Source organism: Martes martes (assembly GCF_963455335.1).
Source record: "Martes martes genome assembly, chromosome: 14".
NCBI lineage: Eukaryota > Metazoa > Chordata > Mammalia > Carnivora > Mustelidae > Martes > Martes martes.
In genome coordinates, this window is record NC_137902.1 from 16,282,187 (window position 1) to 16,309,076 (window position 26,890).

The 26,890-nt window shown below is 38.8% G+C and overlaps 1 protein-coding gene and 1 long non-coding RNA gene across 2 annotated transcripts in view; one reads left to right on the forward strand and one right to left on the reverse strand.

The window, feature by feature from the left end:
- LOC308355299 overlaps nucleotides 1–25,125 on the forward strand; it is a 50,818-nt gene extending 25,693 nt beyond the window's left edge. Inside the window, exons 3-9 of the long non-coding RNA XR_013967950.1 lie at nucleotides 7,250–7,427; nucleotides 11,719–11,812; nucleotides 15,553–15,727; nucleotides 17,764–17,852; nucleotides 18,362–18,517; nucleotides 22,837–22,937; nucleotides 24,618–25,125. This is a non-coding gene — a long non-coding RNA (uncharacterized lncRNA). The remainder of the gene's footprint in view (nucleotides 1–7,249; nucleotides 7,428–11,718; nucleotides 11,813–15,552; nucleotides 15,728–17,763; nucleotides 17,853–18,361; nucleotides 18,518–22,836; nucleotides 22,938–24,617) is intronic.
- Nucleotides 14,190–26,890, reverse strand: part of NHLRC2 (NHL repeat containing 2) — a 54,180-nt gene continuing 41,479 nt past the window's right edge. The window contains exons 6-11 of the mRNA XM_080823432.1: nucleotides 24,878–24,977; nucleotides 22,114–22,345; nucleotides 21,452–21,574; nucleotides 19,974–20,183; nucleotides 18,723–18,942; nucleotides 14,190–15,712 (exon numbers count right to left, since the gene is read on the reverse strand). Coding sequence (XP_080679558.1) covers nucleotides 15,456–15,712; nucleotides 18,723–18,942; nucleotides 19,974–20,183; nucleotides 21,452–21,574; nucleotides 22,114–22,345; nucleotides 24,878–24,977 — 1,142 coding nt within the window. The 3' untranslated portion in view covers nucleotides 14,190–15,455. The remainder of the gene's footprint in view (nucleotides 15,713–18,722; nucleotides 18,943–19,973; nucleotides 20,184–21,451; nucleotides 21,575–22,113; nucleotides 22,346–24,877; nucleotides 24,978–26,890) is intronic.

The window sequence follows — 26,890 nt, forward strand, 5'->3', positions numbered from 1 at the left end:
CATCTAGACAATGGAATATGATTTGGCTCTAAAATAAATGAGGTGTCAAGCCATGAAAAGATATGGAGAAATCCTAAATGCATACTTGGGAGAAGGAAACCTATCTGAAAAAGCTACATGTTATGATGCCAAGCATACGACCTTCTGGAAAAGGGAAAACCATGTAGCTGTCAAGGGTTAGGTGGGATGGAAGGATGAATAGGCAGAGGATTTTGGGGGCAGTGAAACTGTTCTGTATGATACCATAATGGTGGATACATTTCATTAGATATTTGTCAAACTATGGAATGTGTAACAGCAAGAGTGAACCCTAATACAAGCTACGGGCTTCGGGTAATAATGATGTGTCAGTGCAGGTTCACCAGTTATAACAAATGGACCACTCTGAAGTAGGGTTGTTGTTAGGGAGGCTGTGCATGAGTGGGGTAGCAGATACATGGGAAATCTCTGTACTTTCTGCTCAATTTTGCTGGGAACCTCAAACTGCTCTAAAAATAGTCTATTAAATTTACTAGAGACTCGACAGCATATGTGAACTAGCAGAAGAAAGAAGTTAGTGAGCTTGAAGGTAAATCAATAGAAATTATGTCCGCTGAAGAACGGGGAGCAAACGGAATGAATAAAAACGAAGAGTACCTCAGGGAAATGGGGACAGCATCAAACACATCAACAGGATAACTGGAGCGAGAAGAGAGAGAAATGAACAGAAAAATTATCAAAGAAAAAAAGTCCAAATGTGTTGGAAAATGGTGTCCTGTACATCCAAGAAATTAAACTCAAAATAGGATAAAAACAGATCTATGAATAGATACATCATGATAAAAAATATGAAAGTCAAAGATGACAAAAATCTTGAAAGTAAGAGAAAAATGTGTTACACGCAAGAGAATCCCAATAAGATTAGCAGAAACAATGGAGGCCAGAGGCAGGTAGCATAACATAGTCAAAGTGCTCAAAGACAAAAACTGTCAACCAGACAGAGTTATGATAGACCCCACAAGTTAAGGGGTTAATAAAGTTCTACAACAAGACTGATCTCCTGTCAGATCAACTCGCTACAAGCCTGGAAGGTTCCCATGACCTCCATGGGTTCAGTAATTCACCAGACCAATTCACAGAACTCGGGAAAATATCTAAATGAGGAGACATTTGTCTCTTGAGGTGTGGGAGGATCCCAAACACAGGGCTTCTGCGCCTTCTCCTCATGGAATCAACGTCTGTCACCCTCCTGGCACACTGATGTGCTCACCAACCTGGAGTCTCCACCATTTGTGTCCAGAGTTTTTATTAGGATTACAGTATAGAGGCATGATTTACTGAGTGTTGACCATGTGCTTGAACTCAAACTCCAGCCCTGCCTTCTCCTCCTTGGAGGTCAGGAAAGCAGGCTGATACCGTATGGCTCAAGACGTTAACCCTAGTCACATGGTTAGTCCTTCCAATCATGATCAGTCCCCATCCTGCTACCCAAGACTAATCTCATTAGCATAAACTTAGACGTGATCCCAGGGGCTCATGAACAAACGACACTTCATCACTCAGATTCCAAGGGTTTTAGAAGGCCCATGCCAGGAACCAGAGGCAAAGACCAGGCCAATTCTTTATTATACAACAGTCATAACCTTCCATTCTTTTTACATGTTGCTAGATTCTGTGTGTTCGATTTTTTTCCTTTTTTTTTTTATTGAGGATTTATACATCTCTATTTTTAAGAGAGGTTGGTTTGTAGTTTTCTTGTGACAGTACCTTGTTTTGGTACCAGCCTCACAGAATGAGTGGGGAAGCGTTTTGCTACTTTTTGCAAGAGTTTTGTGAAGAATTAGTATTAATTCCTCTTGAAACACCTGGCAGAATTTGTCAGTGAGGCATCTGTTCTTGGAATATTTGGGGGGAAGTTTTTAAATTACTACTGCCATCTATTAACTTGTATAGATCTTGGAGTATTTTCTATTTCTTCTTGAGTCAGTTTCAGTCATTTTGTCTTTATAGGAATTTGCCCATTTTATTAAAGTTATTAATATTTTTCATCCATAATCTTTCTTACTTCTGTAAGGTTGGTAGTAATGTCCTCCCTTCTGCTTCTCTGTATCACTGTTCTGGAGATGGGAGTGGGGATAGAGGCCTGCTTTTGGGGAGTGATGCTGATGCTTTGTGAGGAGGACACCGGGTGGGATGGTAGCCTCTGGTCTTTCTGGTTTGCATCTGGTGTGGAACCTCTGCCCTGAGTGAGGGGGGCTGAGAGTGTCCAGAATTCCTGGCTTGCCACGTTGGAGTAGAGCCTCCGCTCTGTGAGTGGCCATGGGTGAAGGAAGACAGACCTTGATCTCTTGACTGCATGCACCTGGAATTTAGCTTTTTCCAGCCTTAGTTGGGGAGATGAGAATGTTGGCAGCCTACCTTCCTGGGGGAACCGAAGCAGCCTTCTCCCGGCAACTGGGGGAGAAGGAGTCTGAGCTTCTTGGCCTCACCCACTGGAGTGGAGCTTCTGTCATACTGATCTGGGGTAAGGGGAGTGCGGGACTGGGTCATGGCTCTAGGGCCACAGATTCTCAAGCTTTTTACCTAGATTCAGACTTTCTTGAATAAATGTTTCTTCATTTGCTATGTCTTAGAACAATCTACAGGGATTTTAGATGGTTATTTATAAACCATTTTCACCAGTTATGGTTGTTCAATGGAGAGAGTCCTCAGAATTTCTCCTGTGGTGTTCTAGAAGTATGTCTAATCTCCACTATTAGCTATTCTTTTCCCAGAATGCCCTGCTTACTTAATTCTTGGCTGATGGCTTCAGGTGGCCGTGAACCGCTCAGGGAGGGCTGACAGGACACGGAAGCTGAGGGAGAGAACCTAGGGGGCATTTATGCGGGGAATTAGTGTTGATTTGAAGACAGTGCTAAAATATGAAATGATGAACTTTGAAAAGAGAAGGATAAGGGTATGAAGAGCCCGTGCATGTGTTCGTTGAGTGACACACAAGTGGAATGCTTTAGGATGCAGAGCAAGGTCCTTCCACACAGAAATCGTCTCTTCGCAAGGTTGTTAAATAATAGAATGGACTCCCCACAAAGGTTGCAGAATTGCATTTTAGAACAGGCTAGACCCTTATTTTTAGATCTCGTGAGTGACTAAAATGCAACTTTTCTGTCACCTCATTCGTTACGATAAAATCTGACAGAGGCACTTTATTAACACAAATTATCAAAATAACTTCGGTGTTGTACCTTTCACCTACCACTCCGAACCACAGCAAAACACCCAGGAATATCTTAGAGTTTGTAATCGCAAGGTGCAAGCAAACCAAATAAGGCTCTGGGCCACACGGATGATTATTTTGTTCTTCCTCCAGAAGGTTAAACAAATAAGAGCAGCTGTCTTTCCTACTGGCTTCCCTGCAAGGCTGACCGAGGTGTGTTGCTGCCCGAAGACCGGGGCGCAGGGTAAACAGCCTCGTTAGAACCCTTGCGATGCTTGGATTCTTAGGTCATGCCAGCTTCCTGAACACGGGCAAGCTATTGTTTTTTCCCTCTCCAGGAATGGGGAGATAAACTACACTTCAAATATTTATCCTCCTTATCTTTCTTGTTCTAATAAGGGACTCGGTTGTGCGGCCGTTTCCAACGAAATGCCTAATATAGAACCGGTTTGGTTTAAAGAGGTAGTTGTTATTTAACGAGATGATGCTTTTCAAATTAAAAATCTTAAGAATATCGGGGTCAGTGAATGCTCTCTCGGGTTGGCAGGATCGCAGAGCTCGACCTTTCCGCTCCGCGAAGGGCAAGTCCGTGTTTTCTTCAATAAGAGGAAGAAGAAACAACAGGCAGAGTGGTAATGTCTAGCAGTTTCTCTTAGCAACGGAATGAAATTAAAATATGCGGGGCCTAGATTTAAATCGTAATTTCCAGAGTGTAATGAAACTTAACTACTTATTAAAGTTGTGCTCTAAGCTTGAATGGAACTTGAGTTTTGAGGTCAAAAAGGGGACACTATAACTGGCCAAATATGCACACCCATGGATGATATACATTAAATTATACATGTAGAGCAAAATTATGTATGTGTGTTACACACACACAGAGATAGTGATATATTCATAGTGATTATAACTAATAGAGATAGATAGATCTCTATCTAGGAACTTGAATTACTGAAATGACAAGCAGATACATTTCCCAAGTTTTGCAAGCTGAACACTGCCTTTTGGTAGGAGAAGTTAGCCCTCGTCACCATCCAGTGATGTCTAGGGGCTGAGGTTTATTTTTCAAGAAGGGGAGAAGCCCCTCAAGATAAATAAACATCATTTCAAATCTGTTTTAAAATCATCACGTTTTGGTGAAACTAGGATGAGAATTTTTTTCACATGAATGAATACTATAAAGATTTATTTATTTATTTATTTATTTGACAGAGAGAGAGATCACAAGTGGGCAGAGAGGCAGGCAGAGAGAGAGAGAAAGAGGAGGAAGCAGGCTCCCTGCTGAGCAGAGAGCCCGATGCAGGGCTCGCGATCCCAGGACTCTGAGATTATGACCTGAGCCGAAGGCAGCGGCTCAACCCACTGAGCCACCCAGGCGCCCCAGGATGCATGAGTGTTATAAAGTCCGAAGGCATAAGCATGGTTTGGAGGTTATGGAGATGTCTTTAAGCTAAAAAGTGAGACCCTCCCTGAACATAAAGGAGGTCACTTTGAGTGCTTTGCCGAAGAGCAAAATGAAGTACAGTGTGCGTCCTTCTAACAAACTGGTGTCTCATCTTAGTTTCATTAAAACCTGATGATTGAACACCTGATTGGACGTGATCCGTTGATTCATTTTGAGGGGCTCACTGCCCTCTTGGATGGCCAACCACACGGACGCGTCCCCGGATGCCGACGAGGGTTTGCTCCCCACACCCAAGGGCGATTTCCGATGGTGGGAGTTTGGAGATACATTTGCCTATCACGTCACTTACCCAAGTTCCTTGATTCCTTAACAGCTGACAAGATAAGCACTGAACACAACATATTCTCAATATCTAGATGTACTTCCTGTGTCACGAAAGAAAGAATCATGTAATAGAGAGTAATTTGGTTTTTTTGGAAAGCTCTTAAGTTCAAGGTCATGAATCTGTAAAAATAGTATGATGACTGTATGTTGGATAACCCGTGATTTTTTAAAAAATAAACCTTCATTTAAACAAAGTTTAAAAATATCCTAAATAAGGTTTTGTATACATAAAGAATATTTCAAATATTTTGTGGCATATTCATTATTAAAAAAGGAGGGGGATGACTATCTAATTTTTTTCCCCTTCAACATTCTTTTAAGTCTGAAGTTTGTTACCCAGTTAGGAGTTCACAAAGTCAATTGAATTAGCTAGAGAATGGAGTTGCACAACACTATTTACACTAACAAGGTTGCCTTCGGCAAGATAGTGTTTTAAATAATTTCCTCAGTCCTATTAAAAATCTGTGTATCTTTAAATGTACTAAAACTTGAGTTGGTTTATAGGTGTGCATTTCATCCTAAAAAAACAAAGTCCCAGGTATAAATAACAAATTATTGTTATTTTGCACTAAAGCTAAACAAGCAGATTTTTCACGGTATATTTCAAATTGCAGAATCTTGGAATGGCCCAGAACCTGAGGTCTTTGGGTTGCATTCCCCACTTGGGATAAACACATCAACTGTCTTTAAGTCTCTATTTGAAGACATTCACAGGCAGAGAAGTCAGTGTTCTCCATGGCGTGAATGACTCAATGTTTGGCGTATTCACTAGTTGTTAGTCACTGGGCTAGGTTCTTTTCTAATGTTATAAAATGATTCCATGAGGTAAAGATATCTAGTTTAACAGATGAGCAAACAATATCAGTGGAGAGGAAGTAACTTGCTGTGATCATTCTGTGATTATGTGATAGTGTCAGGTCAGCTGGTACAAAGTTGTATTGTAGACATAATACACCTCATGACAGATTTACTCTCATTTACATGATTTCTCTTCACATATGCTAAAATAATCAGTATAGGCTTTTTCTCCCTTCCCACAAATATTTATGTATTCAACCCCATTTCTCATATCACTCTTCATCACCCTCCTGGTTACCTTTTTCAGGACACACACAAAGTAAGCAACGTGATTGTGGGAAACAGAAGTAATCCTTTTCCCACTTTAGTTTGCTCTACAAACTTGTAATATTAATTTGTAAAATTTCAAACAATACAAAAATATATAGGGTACATAAATACCAGTCCCTCCCTATCCCCTATATTCAACTCTATATAGTTATTAGAGTTTGTCATCTCTTTCCATCTATCTATTCTTTTCTTTTTTTTTTTTTAATCTCTATACATATGCAGTCAGCTCTTGCTCTGAACAATTCTGATTCTGAACCGGACGGTGTCAGTTACAACAGTTTAAGTAACACCACTCCTGCAAGAACACGGTTCTAATTTCAGCCGCACAGATTACTGACTGTAATCACCTAAGTACAAACTTCACTGTCAGCTCTTCAGTCCACAAATCACAGTGCAGTAACAGACATGTCCTACGACCAGTGACCAGTAACGTCACTTCTTCCAGTCTGTTGGTGACTGGTCGCTGTGTGTTAGTTTGTGCACTGATAGCAAAGTGGCAAAGGGTGTAGCTGTGGTGATTTCTTGTTGGATAACCAAAAGAGGGATTTGGCCAAAAAGACCGAAGTCCAGCAAAGAAACGTGAACACAGTGGAAGTGACATTTGAGTGAACGTAGGGGGAGTGAGAGCTGGCCTCGGGAATGCTGTTGTTGTTGGGCAGACTTGATGTATATTCAGGGACACTGATGGAGGGTGACCTTGATGTCCATGAGGAGAGTGGCTGATGAGAAGAGTCCATCCATGATGAGAAGGATGATGATGTCCCAGAGGAAGTGATGATGGAAAAACCTTCACATTAAGGACACCATGGGAGATGGAACACAGCACTGAAAACATGGTTGGAAATGTTGGAACCCGATCCAAACTCAGGCAAAAGAGTTTTTGCCTTTGAGAAAAGTATTGGCTACTGGAAATTTTATGATGAGAAAGAAGCAGGCACCTTTCAAATACTTTTGATGTTTTCTTATAAAGAAATAATAGTTTAATTCTCAACATTTGTTATGTTTTAAACTACAGTGCGATAATTGAGCTTTATTTTTTCATTTTCCCATACTTTCATAATTTGGTGGGAGGCCTTTATTTACCTTGGCTCATCAACCCTTTTGGTTTATTTATTTATTCTCTCTCCTTTCAAGTACAGTGCAAGCTCTAGAGCAAGGACCTTGTCTGAAGCGTTCATCACTGGACCTAGAAACGTAAGAGATGCTCAGTGAATAGCTGAACGATGGATCTGCGTTTGCTTTAGTGACGCGAGCGTCTTCTCACTGCTTTCCTTTATGAGCTGTACGCGCACATTCTCTGCCTGTTTTCCAACTGGGGTATGTTTCATAGGATATTTGATCTTCTGTTAACACACACACTTGAAATATACATATATACACATACATATATACTTCATAGGAGCTTGCAATAAGATTAATTTTATGTCCAGTTTTATATTTTGCAATACCTTTTCGTTTCTGTTCTCATTTGTTATACAGATGCTTGAAGGTTTTATGTAGTCATACATATCAATCTTTCCCATTATTGCTTTCGGGTTTTAGGTCATACTTAGAAATGCCATCCCCACCCCTGACACTATATATTCTTCATTTCTTCTGGCACTTGGTATTCATAATTTCTATGTTGCCATTCATTCCTTTCAAGTTCTGTATACAGTGTTAAGTAGGGATCCTTTTTCTTGCCTTTTTAAAAAAAAATATTTATTTATTTTGAGAGAGAGACCGTGAGTCGGGGGAGGGGTAGAGGAACAAGGAAAGAATCTCAGGCAGACTTCCCGCTGAGTGCAGAGCCCAATGCAGGGCTCAGTCTCATGACGCTGAGATCGTGTCCTGAGCTGAAATCAAGAGCTGGATGCTTAACTGAGCCCCTCAGGCCCCCTTAGAGATCTTTTTTCTTTTCAAATGTTTCCAGTATCATTTACTGAATAGATCACCTTTCCTAATTGCAGTTTTTATACTTGTGATTTTAATTACTGTAATTATGATTGCATGATTTTGATTATTTGCTTGCAGTTTTTTCTTTTAATTACGTACTACACTCACTTCCCCAAAAGTTCAAATACTAAATCGTGACTTACAGATTTGTAAGCAGTAAATGGTATATTTAAAACAGAAAGCATATTAAAAACAGAAACATGGCTTTAGAGAGAAAATATTTAATCTATTTCATGGAAAAATGTGCAAAGTTTTAGAAAAGAGGCATTAGGCATTAGTGTACAGTATAAATACATTCTTTTATAATCACATGTATTACATTTTAGAGTTGGTAATGAAGGCTGGTGCACAAAATTCATTCTAAATGATCTTCTGTTAACACATGCACTTGAAAAAGTCACTGAAATAGTCTTGAAATACATGTAGAAATACAGTGTTGTAAAAAAAAATACTAATCTATCTGCATGAAACACTTAAAAATGCAAACCACATTAATTTTTAGAATTAGAGCATGAATGGAAATACCGGTATATGGAATTATAAATTGGATTTCATTGCATTTTTTCTCTTTGGAGGAAAAATAAATGTAACCAAACCTTTGGAATGACAGATATGAAGTCAGCACAGCAGACAAACTCTATCCACATTTTTATCCACACAAAAGATGGGAGAGTCTGAGTCTCTTAAAACTTGACAAATTTACGAAATGTTACAATTCAGGAGTGTATTATACATATAGATCTCAAGCACACAGCAAACTTTGTCCATAAACCACATATAAAGTAATGACAGCAAGGAAAACATTTCTAAGTTGGTTCTCAATGCATCCTAATAGAATTTCAAACCTTTAAAAATATTAACCTAAATATTCCTAAAATATTAGCAAGGTATATTGCAAATTAGGGAGAAATTAATCTTCAAATCACACAGGGTACTGTTCTCCTCTGGAAACTGAGATATCATTAGGAATTCTAGAAAAAAAAAAAAAAACATAGCACAACAAAATCCTTCTCCTCTGTTATTTGTGAAACCATAGCTCCTCACTGAAACTTCTACAGAAACTACTATTGTTTTTAAAGAAAGGGAAGCCTAAGGTGCGGAGAGGAAGTGGTGGTGTCTGTTTCACAGGTAAATGTGGATGATGAGTATCACAGGCATGCATGCATGAACAATTACATCTCAACTCCACACAAGCAAACACTTGTTAGTTTCGCACGGTATAAAGTAGCTCATGCAGCCCATCCCATTGGTGCTCACAGCTTGCTTGGAATTCTGGCGGGATGAAGAATAATGGCCACCAATTTTAACAATAGAAGATTGTTAGATAGCAGAGTCCTGCTACATTTTCAGAAAGGAGCCTATTTTTACCCCTCATTACCATAATTTATCAACTGATGTTTCGCCCTGCTAACTTTAGTATATATTTTTCCTGAGCACAGCACGGTAGATAAAGAATCAGAAAAAGACCATTTAGATTGGGCATATTTAAATCTGAAGGCCGATTTTTTTTTTCCCCTAGTTCTCAGCAGTATGAAGTCTCATTTCACTGTATTTCAGATCTTAGTGTGTAACCGAGTATATTAAAACCAGAGGCAATAAACTGTCCATGTCATTCATAGTCTCAAGTTTTCAACATTGATTTTGCTTCACTCTGTGTTACTGAGAAACACCAGCTCTGTCTGTTGCTACTAAAAGAGGAAGGAATTCATACCATGCCCAGACAGTCACAAAAAGGCCTGGGTATATGCTTGGTTAGTGTTTTTTTAGGATATGGTTGCTGGTACGGGCAGGGAGGCTGATTTGGAAATCCCTGTAACTTTTTCCTTTAGGTTGGGGGCTCTCAACGCAACTAAATACCCCTTGGTATTTGAGAGTGACATGCCTCGAAGAGGGACACACAGGACAGTGGAGAAGTCTAGGCAAACACTCCACAGCCAGGATGTAGGTTTCTCACTTTCCAGCTCTAACCTTTCAAATAATTAAACCAAATCAGCACGTGAAGAAATGGAAGGGTTGCAATCAGCAAAGCTGCCTGGTCCACTGTACCCAGGACCTCTGTCATCAGACTGGCGGCTGGGAGGCCAGAAGCAGCCAGGGGAACCTGCAGGTCTGATGGAGAAGGGCCAAAGTTTGCTGGTCATGTAAGCCCGAGCTGTAATGCTGTTCTTTAGTTAATCTTATGGCAAGGAAGTGGGGAATATGGGCTTTTAGTTACTCAGGATCAAATAGTGATTTTGATTAGTGTGAATTCATTTAAATAAATCATGTATGTGCGCCAGGAGAAAGAGGAGGAAATCTTTGTGATTAATAGTGAATTCTACTTCTAACGTATGACACAGTAATTACTTTTTAAGTTGTACAAATCCTTATGGGTTTCAAGAAAGGGATTTTATGAAAATTAACAAATTCTAATAATTAGCAGACTATCTATTGAAAAGATGTTTATAATCATGTTCCTGGATGATCATGAATCACAGTGGTATGTAAAATTTTACTTCGTTCCTTGCAGTGCCTAACAGTAGAATAGGCTGGCCTGGTGAAAACTTTACTGTAATAGAATCACATATATTTGAGTCACTGGGGTGGAGGGTGAGAGTGGTGGTGGGTCTCATACCGAACATCCTTTACGTAGTAAGGAAGCAAACAACTTTAGGGGCTTTACGTGTGTTAACAGGTTGGCCGAATGTTATGCTTCTGAACTCATTTTGGTTATTAAAAACAGAATTTTCTTTAGTATAAAGATGGTTAGGGTTTGAGACAACCCTGTGCTAAGAATTCAGTTATCCTTTATGACAAGGTCTTATAATTACCTTTTGAAGACCAATTAAAATAGCATTGTTGGAACTAAAACTGAAAAATCTACTTAATTCTTTAATACTTCCGTCTGCCAAGAAATAATCTGGATAATATCCGAATTTAAGAAAGAACGGTACATAAAATCTTTCGGGAAACAGAAGTATACAGACTGTTCCAAGCCAGGAAGGATAAGAGTGTATAATGAAAAGTCCAAAGAACTAACAGTTTAATGGATTTGATTTAAATTTCAAAAACAATCATCACTAGGACTTTCTGGATTCTTTGGATTGATTACTCTTTACTATATATAGCTTTGAGAGATTTTGGCCTAAAAAAAGCCCCTACTTTTCAGAGGCAGTGTAGCACGGAGGGGGAGCAGACTCATCCCCGCCCCGCTACTTCCTAAATGCATGATCTCCAATCTACCGACGTGCTCAGAACTTTGTTTCAGTTTCGTCATCAGGGAGATAAGGAAAAACAGTATCTCTCTCAGAAGGCTGTTGTAAGGGTTAAATGAGTTGATGCATAAAAAACACTTAGAAAAGTGCCAGGCACATAGTAAGCACTCAGTAAATTCAGCTGTTTGTACTACTTTATTTACATACTGCAGAGGCTGAAGAAAGCATGCACAGAAGTACTCTTAATTCTGCAGTTTTTCGCTCTCCATCTAGGAACAGAGGTAGGAATTAGGAGACCTGTTTTCAGAGAAGATGTACATCACTCACTATTCACCTTTTAGTCACTCCAAGCAACTGGCCGAGCAACAGCCCGAGCCAGGCCCGGTCCGGCATCAGGCACTACTCTGAGAACTTGAGTTCCGTCACCCGTGTTTTCACATCTGTAAAATGGACGTAACATCTCCTTGTCTGATTCATAGGTTACTTTGAAGCCCAAATGAGGCAAAAATGCGGGAAGGCACTTTGAAGACTTTGTAAAGCACCATCAGAGCGTGTTACAGGAATGGCTGTAGGGTGAGTATGTCCGGACCCTCTCAAAGGAAGTTTATGACTCCTAGTTCTAGGTCTAGTTAAGAAAATTTTCATAAAACTGTAGGTTTGTTTCTAACTATAACATCATTTATAAAATCGTAATATATTTTATTATAAAGTTTCTCTTCTTGAACCCCAGCTCTATGGAGATTATTAACATATCAAATAGTTGGTCGAGAAATATTTTCCTTTAGAAATTTCAGTTGCAAAGAAAATGTCAAGCTATGTGTTTATGCTTATAAATTAGTATCATATTAACTAAGTGAATAACTGGCAGTTCCATTAATTACTAAATGCTTTCCGAACACTATTTCACTTACAGCGAACTTAACGCTTACAGTGACCCCATAAAACAGGTAGAACAGTCCCATTGTATAGGGTTAGAATCCTAGAGCCTGCAAAGCACGTGCTCTTATTCACTCTACTACATTACACTATACAAGCACCAAAAGAAAAAGTCATGATCATTTCTCTCTTCGTCAAATCACATAATTAAGCGAACCAACAGAAAGAAGGGCTCCAAACTACATTTTGATCCTTGGTAATAAAGACGACTTTAGAAAAGTTACATTAGCGCTTACAATTCAGTTCATTTTAAATCTTTAAAAAAATGCTTCCATTTTTTTTTTCTTTCTGGAAATAACACATTGTTCACTGAAAAAAGAATACAGACAAGTAGAATTAAAATATTCATAATTTCATTATTCAGGAGAACCACTGTTGACACAGTTCCTCTCCATGTATTTTTATGCAATTGTGAACTATGGAATTTATTTTTTGGTAATTGTTCTTAAACATGATGCCAAATACAATGGTAAGACTGAAGTCTTTTTAATTGGCAGATATGCTAAACTAACAGTAAATTTTGTGCAGGCAGAAAATTATTTCTATGTATTTTCAACATTTTCCTACATGGAAAAACAAGCAGAGAGTAAGTTATTTGGTGATAGTAACTCAACACTACACTGCCCAGGAGAGAAACTTAGATGGAAATTCTTGACTTGATCTTTGTTTTCTATGTATGTGTACACAGATAAACATGCACGACATATATTTGTCCACATATGCAACATGTTTCTGGCTGGGTTAAGGTTATAGCTTTCTGCAGGCCCAATAATCCTAGGACTATAGTATTAGAACGGTCAAGGAGAAAATTGTTTTGTAGTCACTGAACTTCACTGAAGTTAGACTTATGGATGATTAAACTGTTAAGTTTTTCCTTGTGAATAGGTTAAATATTTGCTTGAGGCAGCATATTTAAACTAAACAAAATTCTTTTCAGGGACCATACTAATCCTGAGTATAAATTCAGAGAAAAAAGTTCTACCACTTGTGAAATGGTATCATAAGGAGTAGTGGAAAAAATCGTGACAAAGCAGCACAATAATTTAGGGCAAAGATTCTAGGTATGATGTCGAAAGTGTGTGTGATGCCACATTACTGACACTTTGATTAAGGTGACTTAAACAAAAACCTTCCTCTTTCTAAATTATCACTGGCCATTAATTTATACAAGAAGAGAAGCAAAAGTTAAAAAAAAATATGGAAGTCCTTATAGAAAACAGAAGGCAGACAAGGATCAAGTTTTTTAAAAATAAACTTTCTAGTGCTTCCTCTTATGTAAGAGTTTATATTAGTCATAAGTTCTAGGAACCTATTTATACTGCTCTAGTAGGATTTACAGAGAATCATACTAAATCCATATAAATAATATTTTTAATGTAAGAAACGGTACACACTGGTGACTGGGTAAGAATAAGAATGTTCAATAAAACTATACTTTGAAAGAAAAGCATAAGCCTAATACTAACTGAAAATTGTCTAGACAAAAGAAGTATTAAAAGATTCTGAGAAACATGCAATACAGAACTATATGTATGCTTGTGTATTATACTGAAAAATTAATTATCAGGTTTATTTCTGAATTAGGTTAAAACTGCATATACTTCTTAGGGAATGAAGTATTCTCATCATGTCCAACTGGAAGGAGAAGTATAGTATTTCAAATGAGATTAAAACATGACTTCATCCTATTCTCTGTAAAAGAGTATTAATGTTATACACTGCTTTATTACAGAATGTTTTTTCATGGAAAGAAAAGGTTTATGAGGTAATTATATATAATTTTAAACAAGATTCTTCTTAACTGTATATTTCTACATCTCTTTAAAAGTAGCATTAGCAGGTTACAAATTGAACCCAAGTCAGGACTACACACTTCCTTACTTCAGAGGTTTGGGTAACCTGAGGGAACAAAGCTGATATGCTCAAAACTCTATTTCAAGAAGAAAAATGGGCAGATGATGCACTTCCATTCTGCTTTTGAAGCGTGAAAGGCATATTATGCCATCTTGTCTATTGATATTTATTGGATAAATAAATACAGTTTACCTGACGTTTTAAAAATCCTGTAAGCTGATTAAATCACGAACATACTGAATCAATTACAGTAAAACGAAGAACAGGCTTTTAAATAGCTATAAATGGAAATGATGATAATAAAAACATGTTCAGTATCTTCTAGTGACAATTTCATTTTGGATTAAAAACAACCCCAGTGTCATTAAATCACTCTATGTTTCAGCCCTAATATTTTAAAAAGAGTAATAAATATATATACATATTAATAGCATGAAAGTGCTTCACACTAGAATTTTCTTTGAAGGCTTACAACTGATTTTTAAAAACATCACAATAAATGATAATTTAAGTTCTGAATATAGGAACCAAAAACACAAACCCCAACCAATCTGCATATTTTAATGCTTACAACATATATACTCATTTACTCAGATGCAGCTGTCCCAATTTATTATCATAAACAGTATCACAGACAGTAATATGTCCCCAAGTCCCTCTCTCCGTGGAAGACACGGTATCTCTGGGGACCCATACATTACCGGGTAAAACTGTATTCCTTCAGAAAAAGTTAAAGGAGTCTGTATATCCTTTCACATACTTTTTCTGAATAGAGTTATAAGGCATTAATAATGGTATGTTAAAATAGCAAATAATTTATAATAAAAATAGAAACTCTCTTTTAAATCACTTTCAACCAAGAGAATCACAGGAGAGGACAAAGAACATATTTACCACCCAGATACTCTTTAAGTTTCTACTGTGATGTAAAGACTGTTTTTTGGCTTAAAACAGACCTTAGACTTTGAATAGCAGGTGTCTTGATACCAACATGTGGACTGGATCTTAGGTTCTGTTTAAAGTTATTGTGAAATTTATATATTCAAATGTGCTCTTTGCTAGTAAAGGTAGAAAAAGTTAGTTAAAATATTTGGTTTCATTATTATTAACAGTATTCACTGCAAATCAGCTTCATGATAATATTCTAGACTACAGTGTGGATTTAAGTTTTGTGCCAAATAGCAGCAAAGATTACTAAATCATGGTTCAAACGATGGTCAGTGATTTAGCTGGTACACAGCCAGAATGAAGGAATTTGTTTATAATAGATAAGTAAATATGGAGCATAGCTTTATTTTAATATCAGTTGCTAGAACTGAGCAGTGGGTTTCTTGGTATCCAGAGGCAGAAATAAAGTTGCTTTTCCTAAGAGCGATGATGAGGACAGAGGACAGCATCCATGGTGACTGTGTAGCTAACTGGCTTGTTAAAATCCATACTTGAGCTCCACTGGAGCGATGCCCCCTTGGTGTGCACTGCTTATTTGTAAAGGCTGACTGAACAAAATTCCCTTCATCATACAGGCACTGCTGTCTGCACTACAGTAATAAAGGAACACGTGGATAGATATCACCACTTCCAGTGATAAGCAATCTCCAGGAATCTGCAGTGAGATCGCTGGTTGACTGGAAATGCTCTCTATTTCTCCGGAGGGTATCTGTCCTTGAAGAAGCCATTCATTGCCTAGAAAATAAAAAGGTAAATTACTAAGACTGTGTAAGAGACAAGGTAATTCGACAAACCTTATGAAGACTGAATTCATTCAACCAACAGATATTTAACGAAAGCCTCTAAGTGCCAGGCATTATGCTCTGTGTGAAGGACATAGATGGGTAATGACCACCAGGAGAAGTTCCCGGGCTAATAATCTTGATATCAAATTTCTAAAATTCTTCCTTTAAACACTGTAAATTGCAAATTTCTGCTGAAAGCAATCTGAATAATGCAAATATGGCTATAGATCCTTAATCCTTGAAATTAAAAAATGAAACCTATTAAGTTCTATAAATAAGTAGGTCATTTTTATCAGATAAAGTGTTTAAGAAGAACATACAACAACTACAAAATAACCTAGGGTACACCAATGTATGTACAACTCTGCGGTGACTTTCAAAGTCAAGATTATGATGAATTATTAAATATCCAAAGGTAAAAACCAAGAAATACATTTTTAGAAACAAGTAACACTGTATATATTATTCAGATGGGCTCAATAACGTAAACACAAGATTCTGTCTACCTCATTTTAACACCTAACTCTTCTTAGATTTAAATACATAATTATAAAACAGGTCTAGTAAACCACTAAAAATCTTCAAGCTTCTATATCAGAATTTTAAACATGTCTTTATTCATGCAGTGCCTCTCAGGACGTCTGTGTCGTACTGAGGAAGGCCATGTTTACATGGACTTTCGGCTTAAAGGGGTTAGAAATCAAAAGCCCGCATCTGGAAAACACAGGACATGCTTTCCTGCCGTCTTAAAGAGTAGACACAGAGCACAGTCTCATGACTGCTCAATGACTTTGGTCATCAGTACAAAAACTGGACTGCCTGAGTGGTAATGAAATTCTATGTCTACTTTTTAGCTTTTTTCTTTCTTTTCACCTCAAGATGGGCCAACAGACTCAGAGCACCTGCTTCTATTAGGCCTCTCCATCTCCCTTCCAGTACTGCTTCTAGTTCTCTCTTGGTTGAAAAATCAAATTTAAGAAAAATATGTCAGGTTGGAGAAGGAGAAAGTAAAAGGTGAAAATCTAAAGAGTTAGTAAGTGAAGAGCTTTTAAACCATTATTTAAAAATCTCTTTAAAATTCTTTGGCTGCCTTTGCTTACTTGGGAGAATATGTTTTATTTCATGGTTGGCTCTGCTAGATAGCAGAATAGTGGGGAACTTTTTATATTTTAAATCAAAACAGGAAAACAACTGTGCTATTTTAATGTCCAATTCTAGAAATAAACACCAAAGTCTTTTTAGATATTTTTCAGATATATCACATGTGGGATTTGTGAAGTTATAATATGCCAGTGGTGCTTTTATAAATGCCTTTTTTGGAGGGGGGGGCTTAAAATCTTCCCATGTGCTGACACCTTTAAGATTATATAGACCAAAATTTAGTTAAAAATAAAGAGATGTTTTAAGTTCTCTAAATAATTGGCCAAGAAGAAAAACCTTCCTTTAATCACAGATGTACAAATGTACCCTATAAAATAATTTTCAAAAACCTTAAATTATTAGGACTCTTGTCTGAAAGCTTATTTGCCCACGTACAATGAAAATGGAACCACTATTTTGGACAAGGGATAAAATAGTTAGGAATTTTCTCTACAGACTACTTCACCTTAATACTACCTGTATTTTATATTCTAGTGGCTCATTATTAATCTGTGTGTTGGACCAAACAGACTTGAACAGGTTCCTCTGCCAATATTGTATTTTAAAAATCAACCCACTGCTCTTTAGTTACACACGGAGAGGGGAAATTAACAGTGATCCCCATCGACACAAGTGCTTGCCGTCTAACAGACACGGCACAACAGTTAAGCCAAGGGTCGAGGACTGAGGAATGGCCCGGGTTTGAGGACTCCCCTGTCCCTGCCCCTGTCCATGGAGCTGGCTCTGAACCTCTCCCTCCTCCTCACCTGCAGAGCTCAGCCCTCTCTCCCTCGTGGTGGGGAGGGCGGTTCCCACAGCTCCGGCAGGCACCCCTGAGCCGGCCTCCCCCCTCTGACCCAGCAGTTCCTCCTGGATCTCTCTGTTCTCTTGGTGTGGATGCCCAGCGGGTAGCGGCATGACTGCAGCTCCGGCCCTGAGAAAGCAGCAAGGTAGGAAGGCACAGAGCCTGGGACTGGGAAGGCACGAGAGAAGTGTGTGAGAGGGTAGGAGGGGGGAGGCGGGAGGAAATGGAAGACTGAGAACATGTGAAAGAGCGTGGGAGACCAGGCCAGAGGAAGGTCATTAGAGACAAGAAGTCAGCCCTTAGTTCTGGACCGCTGGTAGTTTACAGTAGTTGTCCACTCTATTAGAGGGGCTGGGAAGCACTGCCAGCAGGCCAGCGGCAGGCTGAGTCCTCAAACAATTGAGATCACACAGTGATTCAAATACACATTCAGATCTTCACACAATTTATAGTCACTGAATACTTTGAGAATAGACTCAAACAGGAAGTGCTCTTAGCTTAAATGACTACAAAGTAGTGAGTAAGGACAAAGGCCCTGCCTGCGTTCAGATCACAGTGATTCATCCGTATTCAATTACATATCCTTCAACAATGTTTTAGTCTACTTGGATGGCATACTTTTAAGACACGGTTTGGGCATCCGTTTTCTTATAGCAAGCAAGTGATGGGGCTCGAGTTCTACCTCTGGCATCTCTAAAGAAGAAAATGTAGCTTCAGGCTTAACTGGTAAATCAAGTCCTTTTGAAATGAAATGAGCACCAGCGGAAAGCGCTGAAGCACTGGACAGACGCAGACGTGCGAGAGTAAAAGGTAACGGTACAACCACCAAAAAGCTGCATCGGAAAAAGCCGAAATCAAGTTACTTCAGTTAAGAGAGAGTATTTTTAAAAATATCCTACTCAGAGGGACAATCTCCTTCTTTAGAATGGACTCCGAGATTTAGATCACTACACCACTGGGAGGTAACTGGAAAGTACAACTTGATACTGGAATGTCTACAAGATTCGTCTCATACCTTCAGCGGCTAGAAACCAGCAACTGGGCACTCCCTCGGTCAGCTTCGTTCCTGATGGGAGCTCTAATCTTAGCTTGAACTGCAGGGTCTGGCCTGGAGATGCAGCCACTGGAGAAAGTCTAATGTTTGGAGCAGATTTAGGTAGTTTGGGTAATGGTTTCTGTTTCTCTACTGGGAACGGGCCATCTACCACAGCATTGTCAGGTCTGAAGACTGGGAGCTAGGAAGTAAGAAGATCTGTTAACTCAAGCACGAGTACTTTATAGTAATTGTAAAGAGCTTATTTTTGAACCACAGTTGAAAAATGAGATTCTGTGTCAATGAAACTTAACTCCTATTCTAGTCTGAATTAGAAGAGTGCTTATTTAGACGTCCTCATGGTTATTTTATAGTTTCAGAAACATATTTCATCCCGGCTATAAGATTACCAATACTAAGGAGACAGAGCTAAGTTCATTGTCCAGTATGTTTATAGATGGTAGGAAATTAAAGTAAAACTTTATCACTTAAATGCAGTGGATATAATTCCACTTACAACTTTTCACTGCTGATTATAAGATGATCTATGTCAGGAGAAAATACTTATATTATGATGGCATAATATTTTATATTATGTACTACTGTATTCTGTATTTTTATTTTAAAATATATTTTGAGAATTCCTAGAATTTTAGGGAAAAAAGCTCCCCCCCACCAGCCAACTGTGATATATCAAGAGGTAGCTTGAAAATTTTTGGAGACTATATCCTAATCTTTAAAAATTGACTAGAACTCCGTTTAATAAGTTTTTTCCAATCTCATTTTCAATGTGTTGAGAAGTGTGGCTCCTAGAGTTTCCTTTGGGAAGTTATCTGGTAAGAGATTAATGTGTGATCTTTGTCTCCTATGATGAATCCAAGAATCCTTAAACACACACACATACACACAACACCTGGACAACCCAACCCATGTAGTGTGTATGTTCTGTGGTTCAGTGTGTATACGTCTATACATTTTTTTAAAGACATTTAAACATAGATGAAAGTTCCAATTCTCTCCAACTTCCAGTATCTTAAACACTCTTGTCACAAATGGAATTTTTATCTTAACAAGAACAGAGCATCCTGGAAGGAGGCATTCACTCACTACTCTACCTACATGTTTCACGTCTAACCTGGAGATGTTCTGACCAAAAGGGCCTCCTTCTGTGATGTGAGGACTTTAGTATCATTCTTAAAATGATACTCTTTAACTTACACTTTGATTGCTTACCACAGAAATCGTTTTTGTTTCTAAATCCATCACTTTAATTTGATGATTATTGGTGTCTGCTACATATAATAACTGGTCATTCTCTCCAATACACAAGCCTCCTGGTTCATTAAAAGTTGACTCGGTAAAGCTTGAAGTGGTAACATTACTAGCGTCTCCAGTTCCTGCTAATGTTGAGCAGTTTTTTGTTTTTGGATCCACAACTTTAATCTAAAAAGAAAGAACAATGCAGTATATATCCAAAGGTCAATTTCACGTTCACAGTATAGAAAAGTGTACTGAAAAGGAAACCAGAGAATTCTACTGCTATTAGCATTGTTACTAAATCTCAGAAAAAGAATAGGCATTTCCAGGGCACCTGAGTGGCTCAGTCAGTTAAGTGTCTGGCTTTTTTTTTTTAAGATTTTATTTATTTATTTGACAGGCAGAGATCACAAGTAGGCAGAGAGGCAGACAGATAGAGAGGGGGGAAGCAGGCTCCCTGCTGAGCAGAGAGCCCGATTCAGGCTTGATCCCAGGACCCTGGGATTGATTTCAGCTCAGGTCGTGCTCAGGGCTGTGAGACTGAGCCCTGCCTCAGGCTCCGTGCCCAGCAGGGAGTCTGCTTGAGATTTTCTGCCTCTCCCTTGTTCCTTCCACACTCATGCAGGTACTCTCTCTCAAATAAATAAATCTCAAAAAAAAAAATAGGCATTTCCCTATTTTCTTGAAAAGTCAAATATTCAAATTACAGACTCAGGGGAAACACTCCATTCTGAGAGCTAAAAACTCTGCAAACCACTCAGTTACATCTTATCTTTTAGCAGCAATCTTTGATGAAATTATTTCTGGAATCAAATTTTTTAAAATGTTATTCTTTTTCCTCACAATGAGACGCAGTTGAATAGACTTTCTTTCTCATGAACATCTAACACGGGTTGAGAATTGGCCGCTTATGTTAAACCTAATGATTTCCAATTGTGCCTCAATTATGTTAATTTATGGTGTCATCACAAGGTATTAACATTTTCCACTCATTTTTATAGAAAAGAAAAATGCAATAAAAATGGCAACAGTTGAAAAATTCGTGCAACAGAGACAAAAATGGAAATGCTGCTGAAAATGGAATTATTTGCTAGCAGGCACTGCAACTATGCAACAGCTCAAAAACGTTCCTTTGTTAGTTGACATATTAATTTCCCTGCCACCTGCTGCCTTCTTATTTACCCTGTTACTAGGCAGCTTTGATGGATCTCAATTCACGATTTTTTGCTGTAGTCACGGGGGAGTTATTTAGTCCCTTCCCCAGCTCCGAGTGCCATCACATCCTCTTTGCAAAGAAAGGACTAAGAAAAGAACAGCAAAGGCTCGTACATAGTTGTCAAAGACTGTTACTCCTCTCTATTTTAAAGTGGCAGTTGGAGGAGGCTCACAAAGCTTTCAGCTTTTAAATGCCACAGATGAAAAGCAGGATATTCTAGAATGCTGTTGAGACTCACCTTGTGATTATAAGAGTCTGCCACGTAAAGTAAATTCCTTTTCTTGTCCCAAGTTACTCCAAGTGGGTGCTGAAGCTTGGCATTGACTCCTACTCCATCAACATCACCAAAAGCAAATAAATTCTTTTTTTTTTTAAAGAAAGAAACAGCACGCATTAAAATTTTTATAGTGCTACCGCACAGGGTATAAAAAGACTATATATTCTACTTAAAGGCGAAATGGTTCTGATTTCATATAAATCGGCCTGGGTATTCAATTCAGACAAAAAAAAAAAGACAGAATTTTAATTGTGGCACTTGGTAGTTTTATTCACAGTAATCACACATCTGGTCAGGAACCAGTCAAGTCTACTAATCTGCTCTTTCCACCCTCCTGCCAAGTATCTAATTTACATTTTCCTCTTCCCTCGGTGATCGGTATTTATCCTTCCATTCTTCCTGAAGCCTTGACATTTGTGTAATCAAATTAGAGTCAATTGACTTTTCTTAGATGGTTTTGTTACCTGTGTTTTCTTTATATGCACATTTCCTTTGGCCTGACTTTCACTTTAATTTATGGACAGGCCAAGAACTAGTTCTCCTGAAATTGATTAACTCTTCACTATTTGAAACATGCAAGCGTGCTAAGGGTCTAGCATGCGAAAGTGACCTTCACACATTACCATGGGATCTCTTTCTCCTCCCACGAGGTGCTTCACTGCTCCATCTTTCAGCGAGACGGTTCTCACCGTGCTGCTCTCACTGTCTGCGACAAACAGGCAGCTCCAGGGATCTTCTGGGGCCAGAGAAAGACCTGAAGGCTGGGCAAAGCCCGCCTTGTGAGGATATGCGTTATTTCGGTTCTCTTCATTTCCGCTTCCAGCAAACCGAAGGCAGGTTCCTTTTTTCAGCTCACTAAAAAAAGCCAAGTTCATAGGTGGAATCGACATCATTATTTTGTGTCTAATTTCGTAATCAAATGAATTTAAGTGATGAAATTGGTGGAGATAAGCATTGTTAAGAAACAGACGTGATCTTAGCCTTAAGTGTGCAAGTCAGCTTTACTTTCCCTGTAGTTTTCCTAAATCATTAACTTACTCACTTTTCTTTTTTTTTTTTTTTGGACATACACAAAACTGAAACTATTCTCAATGGCCAGAGAGGAAATCCCTGACAAGAATGATCATATCGTTGACTGGATAGTGTGTGTGTGTGTGTTTTCTACAAATGGCCAGAGACAGGTACATCTGGATCCCACCTTAACTTCTTAAAGGACGATTATACTGCTTTAATCAACTGTAAAATCAATTTCTTATATACAACAGGGAAACTTCTACTTAAAGGACTTTGCAGTGATTCTTTTTCTAAGAGAAAATTTTATACTTTGTCTTCTGGATTTATGCTAGAGGAAATAGAAGGAAGACACGGTGGTGTGCTGTGTTGAGGAGGGGAAGCAGCTGACTCAGGATGGAAAATAATGAGACAACATGTACATCATCATCTCCAGGTATGGCCCAGCAAGCCGAAGTCTAGGATGACCACCAATCACTTATTCATTGATGTGTTCCCCATGCTAAATTAGGTAGAGAACAGGGGATAGAGGCAAAGGGGCACAGACTGTTTACAAAAGTCAGCCACTTATTCAAGAAACTTATTTAAAAATGTAGTCAGGGAAATATATGTGATAGCTAATATACCAAACAAATAAGAGATAATTAATATGAATCTTAATTTCAAATAGGAGTTTCTTTAAGTAAAAGAAAGAGTGGGGAGAAAAAGTAACTTCTAAAATGTTAGCAGTCTTTACCACTGGAAGATCAGTAATACAGATCAGGCATCCTTAAAACTATGATACACGTCCATGGGATCCGACTGGACATTTTCCTATTAAGAACAAGAGTGAGAACTCTACTTATTTGGAAATTTAGCCCACTCTTGACCATATGGGTCGAAAATAGCCATCAATTAGAACAGTGCATTCTGGCCATCTCTGTTACTGTTTATAATTGTGCCTCATGTTAACGTTCCTGGTCACTGTACTGTCAGGCTATCATCTCTTGCCTGGAGATAACCATAGTCCCCTCACTGCTATCTCTGTCTCTAGTTTTGTCCCAGGCCAAATGCTGCCAGTGTTCTTTCAAAAGCACAGATCTAATCATTTCACTAGCTAGCTCAAAACTTTCCATAAAGGCATGCAGAATAATGTTCACATTTCTTCAAAGGACACATAAGGCGCTTCACAATCTGGCTTTTACCCACAAAACTAGTGTCATTTCTTGCCTGGAAAACCTCCACTCTCCTAAGTCCTACTCCTCTATCCAGTTTTAATTTAGCAGCTTCTTTCAGGAAGCCTTCCTTGATACCTCATATTTTACTGATATTGGGTTCCTCTTATTTATGCGAGGGACAATTTTACTTTAAGGGACAGCTGAGTAGGAGGAAATGGTTCTGGAAACCAGTAAACAGTAAACAGTAAACCAGTAAACCAGAAACAGCACCAGGGAGAGAAGGAAAATGAGGGAAGCGGGAAGGGAGACAGGGAGAGAAGGAAAATGAGGGAAGCGGGAAGGGAGACAGGGAGAGAAGGAACTTATCAGTGCAGTAATGTAACTACGTAGGGAGGGTAATGAGGTCACAGAGAAGAATATGGTCAGTTCTACCTGGAACGTGTGGGAGAAGAGACAAGGCTCTACAGAAGGGGTCTAAGAAACTGTGCAGATGCGCTACTTTTTCATCTTTATGTCCCCAACAGTGGTGGTGAAACTCCTACATTTACTGTATAAACCAGGCACTAGGCTGAGCTCTTCATACACATTACTCATTTTCAAAACATGCCTATGAAATAGATCTAAGAGACCGAAGCACAGAAGTTAAACTGGCTCTCCTAAGCTCCCACAGACAGTGAGTGGCAGAGCCACGATTCAATCTCAGGCAGGACCACAAAACCTGAGCCACTAAGCACTCTGCCAAGTAGCGTTCAAACGTCCGCGTTCCTGAGCAGGGGTACGGGAACCGCGTGTTAGGAGATGAGGGGCCACCAAACACTTCTCTGGAGGCTCGACAGGACTGATCTTCCCCATTCCTGGAAGTCAGCAATGGTGGCCACAAGACATACTTGGGCTGATGAAATTTAAGTAATGCTGATGTGTGTCACTTCTGAGCGACTCACCACCCCTCTCTCTGCCAGGATTACGGGCAAAGGTCCAGACGGTGGCTGCTTCATCAGCCCGGTCAGCAGCCTGGCAGAGGAGCGCTCCCCACCGAATCTACGTGAGCGGGCAAGAAACCAACCTCGTCTCACACTCCTGAGAATCTGGGTTGTTTGTTACGGTGCCAGAGCCCAGCGCATCCCGACTAGCACAGAGGCGTTGGGAGAAGAGAGACCTGAGGAGAGGGGATTCTGTGAACTCGTGTAGTTCGCCCAGAGAGAGAGAGACGGTCACTTACTTTTTCTTTGGTAGTCTGCCACAGTCCAGCAGCAGTGCCCATATCTGATGAGTCCCTGCCATGGCTATCCACAGAATGTCATCTCTTTGGACCTCCGAGCCTTTATAAAAATAAACAGGAATTAATATATACATATCTCGTTAATACAAATACTCCACGTCTTTCAGAAATTTAAAGACGACAGCAGTATGTTTATAAATCATCTGAAGAAAAAGTATTTACAGTTTTAAGTTGCTTTTTGAAATTTTTCCATTTTCCTTGTGAAAGGTTTCTTTAGATTTATAAATTTACCTGTAAATTTGCAGAAATCCAAAGTATTCTTAAATAGTAGGAAGTCCCCCTGCATCTCTGGGCACAATGTTTTTAAATATCTGGTTTCTTATTTGATATAATAGGTTGACATATACTCTCCAAAGAAACTCTGCCAGTCAAACACCTAGCATTAACCACTGAAATCATATGCTTTAATAACAGGTTCTTTGAATAATTTCTCATGAAAAAAACCCTTTTAATAGTGTAAGAAACAGGTATTTCCACTGGGGGTGCCCAGCTGGCTCAGTCAGTAGAACATGCGACTCCTGGTCTCGAGGTCATGAGTTCGAGCCCCACATTGGGCATGGAGCCTACTTAAAAGTAAAATAAAGGGGTGCCTGGGTAGCTCAGTTGGTTAAGCATCTGCCTTCGGTTCAGGTCATGATCCTAGGGTCCCGGGATCCAGTCCCACATTGGGTTCCATGCTCAGTGGAACTTCTCTTCTACCTGCTGCTCCCCCTGCTTGTGTGTTTAGTCTGTCTCTGACAAATAAAATCTTTAAAAATATATATATTTTTAAAAAATATATTTCCACCACAGAATTGGCTAGACTTCGAAACACATCACAGTTCCTATTTGAAAATCCATTATTTAATTGGCTTTGAGGCTTTTTCCAAAAACTATAGTTGACATGCAAAAAGCCAAAACTATATTACAATATAGACTATACAATATATTACAATTGTTTACGCAAACTCGAAAGTAATTTTCTACTTTCTTAGACCGTTACAACTTAACTACAATGTGAAAAGGCTCTATTTTTCAAATTAATGCTACTGTTAAAATATTTAATTTAGGAGTGCCTGGCTGGCTCAGTCAGTGGAGCCTGTGACTCTTGATCTTAGTCGTGAGTTCGAGCCCCACGTTGGGTGTGGGGCCTAAAAAATGTATCTATTTATTTTAAACTGTATCTTGAGGTGACTTTTACATGTAGTAGAGAATTTTAAAAATAATTTGGTCAGATATTCCTTTTGCTAAAAGAAATATCTTGGTAAGGACATTTTATTTGTTATTTTAACTTCAAGTAGTGTGTGTCCAGAAGGAACCTGTTTTCCTTCACTTGCTTGTATTCCCTTCAAGTGTCTTTCAATTTAATGACAACAAAAATAGTATTGATGGTTCTCAATAAATTGTGGTGGTTATGTGCCAAGCACTTCATAGAGATTATCACTTACATTTTCTCAAATGCCCCAAGGGACAGGTAGTGTTATTAGGCCCTTTTTACAGATGAAGGAATTGAGGCCTTAGAGAGGTGAGGGAACTTGCCAGGATCCCAGCGCCAGTAAATGAACAGGAAATCTGACACCAGGCAGTCCAACAGAAAAATCTGGATCACATGTTGCCTCTTTTTCTGTGTTCTTAATTGCTATCCTATGAAATCTAAAGGAAATTATTTCAATTTAATTTTTCATAGTCAAATATTTTTATGAACAAAAATTATATTAAAAGTGACAAGGGCATCCATTCATTCTGGGACTCAGTCTCTGCTTAATCACCTTCAGAGCAGATCAAAAGCTTTTCCTAAGTATTTTATTTTGCTCCTGCCATGTGAGGACAAGGTACAAAGGTGACCATCCATAAGCCAGAAGAGAGCTCTCACCAGAAACCAATCATGCTGGCATCTTGACCTTGGACTTCTAGCCTTCAAAACTGTGAGAAAATAAATTTCTGTTGTTTAAGCCACCCCAACTGTGGTATTTT